Source organism: Phalaenopsis equestris, unplaced genomic scaffold (assembly GCF_001263595.1).
Source record: "Phalaenopsis equestris unplaced genomic scaffold, ASM126359v1 Scaffold000046, whole genome shotgun sequence".
In the NCBI taxonomy this organism is placed as follows: domain Eukaryota; kingdom Viridiplantae; phylum Streptophyta; class Magnoliopsida; order Asparagales; family Orchidaceae; genus Phalaenopsis; species Phalaenopsis equestris.
Genome location: NW_018164488.1, coordinates 235,585 through 237,414, shown reverse-complemented (window position 1 = coordinate 237,414; position 1,830 = coordinate 235,585). Strand labels below are relative to the sequence as shown.

Here is a 1,830-nt window from a genome sequence, read left to right as displayed (position 1 = left end):
ACGAGCCGAACACAAAGACACTTTTTGAGCTAGAAATATAAAACACGAGCTGAGTCTGGACTAGCTCATGTTCGGCTCATTTACACCCCTGCTTGTCTGCTCATCATGACGCAAATTGTGTTTAATCAAACAATATAGAGTCCCACAAAAAAAAAATGAAGGAAAATAGTGGTTCGATTTGTGCACCAAACCGAAATACAGATGCCATCATAGGGATAAATAACAAGAATTACGCTCTTAAAACCCTTCCAAGAAAGCTTTACCGAAGAAAAAATACATTCCCAATTAAATGAAATGAATGATAATGGGTTAGCGTTTATAAACTACTTTTCAAGGCAATTTTATCATTAGCTTTACATAAAAATTGCTCCAACAATAGTTCTTGTTTTAGATTTTGTTCAAAATGGAGTTTATGTTGAAATAAAAGATGGATCTTGAATGAGAGGATTGAGCCCTTCCATATTGGAGAAAAATTTGCATACATAAGACGTAGGAAGCGTCAAGTAGGTTACAGGGAGAGTATTGGGGTTATATCCGCGTTACACCCTCTAAAATCTCCCTGTAACCTACATGTAACTTATAAATATATGAAAACTGAAGCGCGAAACTTACTAGTTACAGACAAATTACAGGTAGATTACAGTGAGATTATATGGAGTATAACACGGATATAATCCCAATACACTCTCTATAACGTACCTGTAACTTACAAATATATCAAAACAGAAGCGTGAAACTAACTAGTTACATGTAAGTTACAGGTAAGTTACAGCGAGGTTATATGGGGAATAATGTGGATATAACCCCGAATATACTCCCTCTAACATACTTTGACGTACGTAGTGCTGCGTACGTCTCTGTTGATAGGAACACGCAAACACTCGTAAAAAGCTATTAATTACTTGCATATTAAATCTAAGAAGATTTACATACAAATATACCACTAAAAGCAAACATATTTAGCTACCAAAATGGAATTTTGATAAATTAATATGAAACAACTGCACAAACATAATGAACTTGGGATGAATTTCCTGATTGGACTGAAATCCGATTAAATAATCTAACTGATCCTCGAGCTAATGAAATTATTAATCTCCCCCAACGAGCCTATGCAGAATAAATGAGGAATCATAGAAAAACGATTCACAGAAAATCCAAGCAGCAAACGATTTCCTGGTCCAAAATTAATACAAGGCAAGGGTTAACAATCTGTACAGTAACACAAACGGCTCAGATTTCTTCAAGATTTCTAATATACACACGGTGGAAGAAGAAGAAGAAGAAGAAGAAGAAGAAGAAGAAGAAGAAGAAGAAGAGCGAGGGATAACTCGGCAGCGTCATCACACCATACCCTTCGTCCGTACAATAGACAGAAACCAAACATGACGGCGCATCAAAACATAAACAACCAAAAGAAACCTACCACCCATGATGCTTCCGCAACAACAAGCCCCACTTCACCACACCGGGAAAACCTCAACACCGCTGCCGCCTCCGCCGGCTAGAACGTCGTCCGGTAGAAGGTGCGAACGGCAGAGAGGACAAGTGTCCTTTCGGTAATCCAGCCACCGCTCAACGCAGCCCTTGTGGAACAGATGCCCGCAAGGCAATCTGTTCACCACAGAGTTCGAATCGAACCGAACCAGACAGACCCGGCAATCGGCGTGCCATTCCCCTGTCAGAACGCGGCCAATTGCCGATCCGAATCTCACCGGCTTGATCCTGCTCCGAAACTTCTCCCTTAAACTGGGCTCCTCAAAAGCTGCCGGCGAAAGTTCCGGCGTTCCATCCACCGATTCCGGCGACAGACCGAACAGATGTAGCACA

General features: G+C 40.8%; 1 protein-coding gene across 1 annotated transcript; it reads right to left on the bottom strand.

Moving 5' to 3' along the window:
• Positions 1-1,131: 1,131 nt before the first annotated feature.
• Positions 1,132-1,826, bottom strand: LOC110019077 (probable E3 ubiquitin-protein ligase XERICO; the record flags this gene model as incomplete). The annotated part of the gene is made up of 1 exon (XM_020716616.1): positions 1,132-1,826. A coding segment is annotated over one exon (366 nt), but the record flags the coding sequence as incomplete, so codon positions are not given.
• Positions 1,827-1,830: the final 4 nt, after the last annotated feature.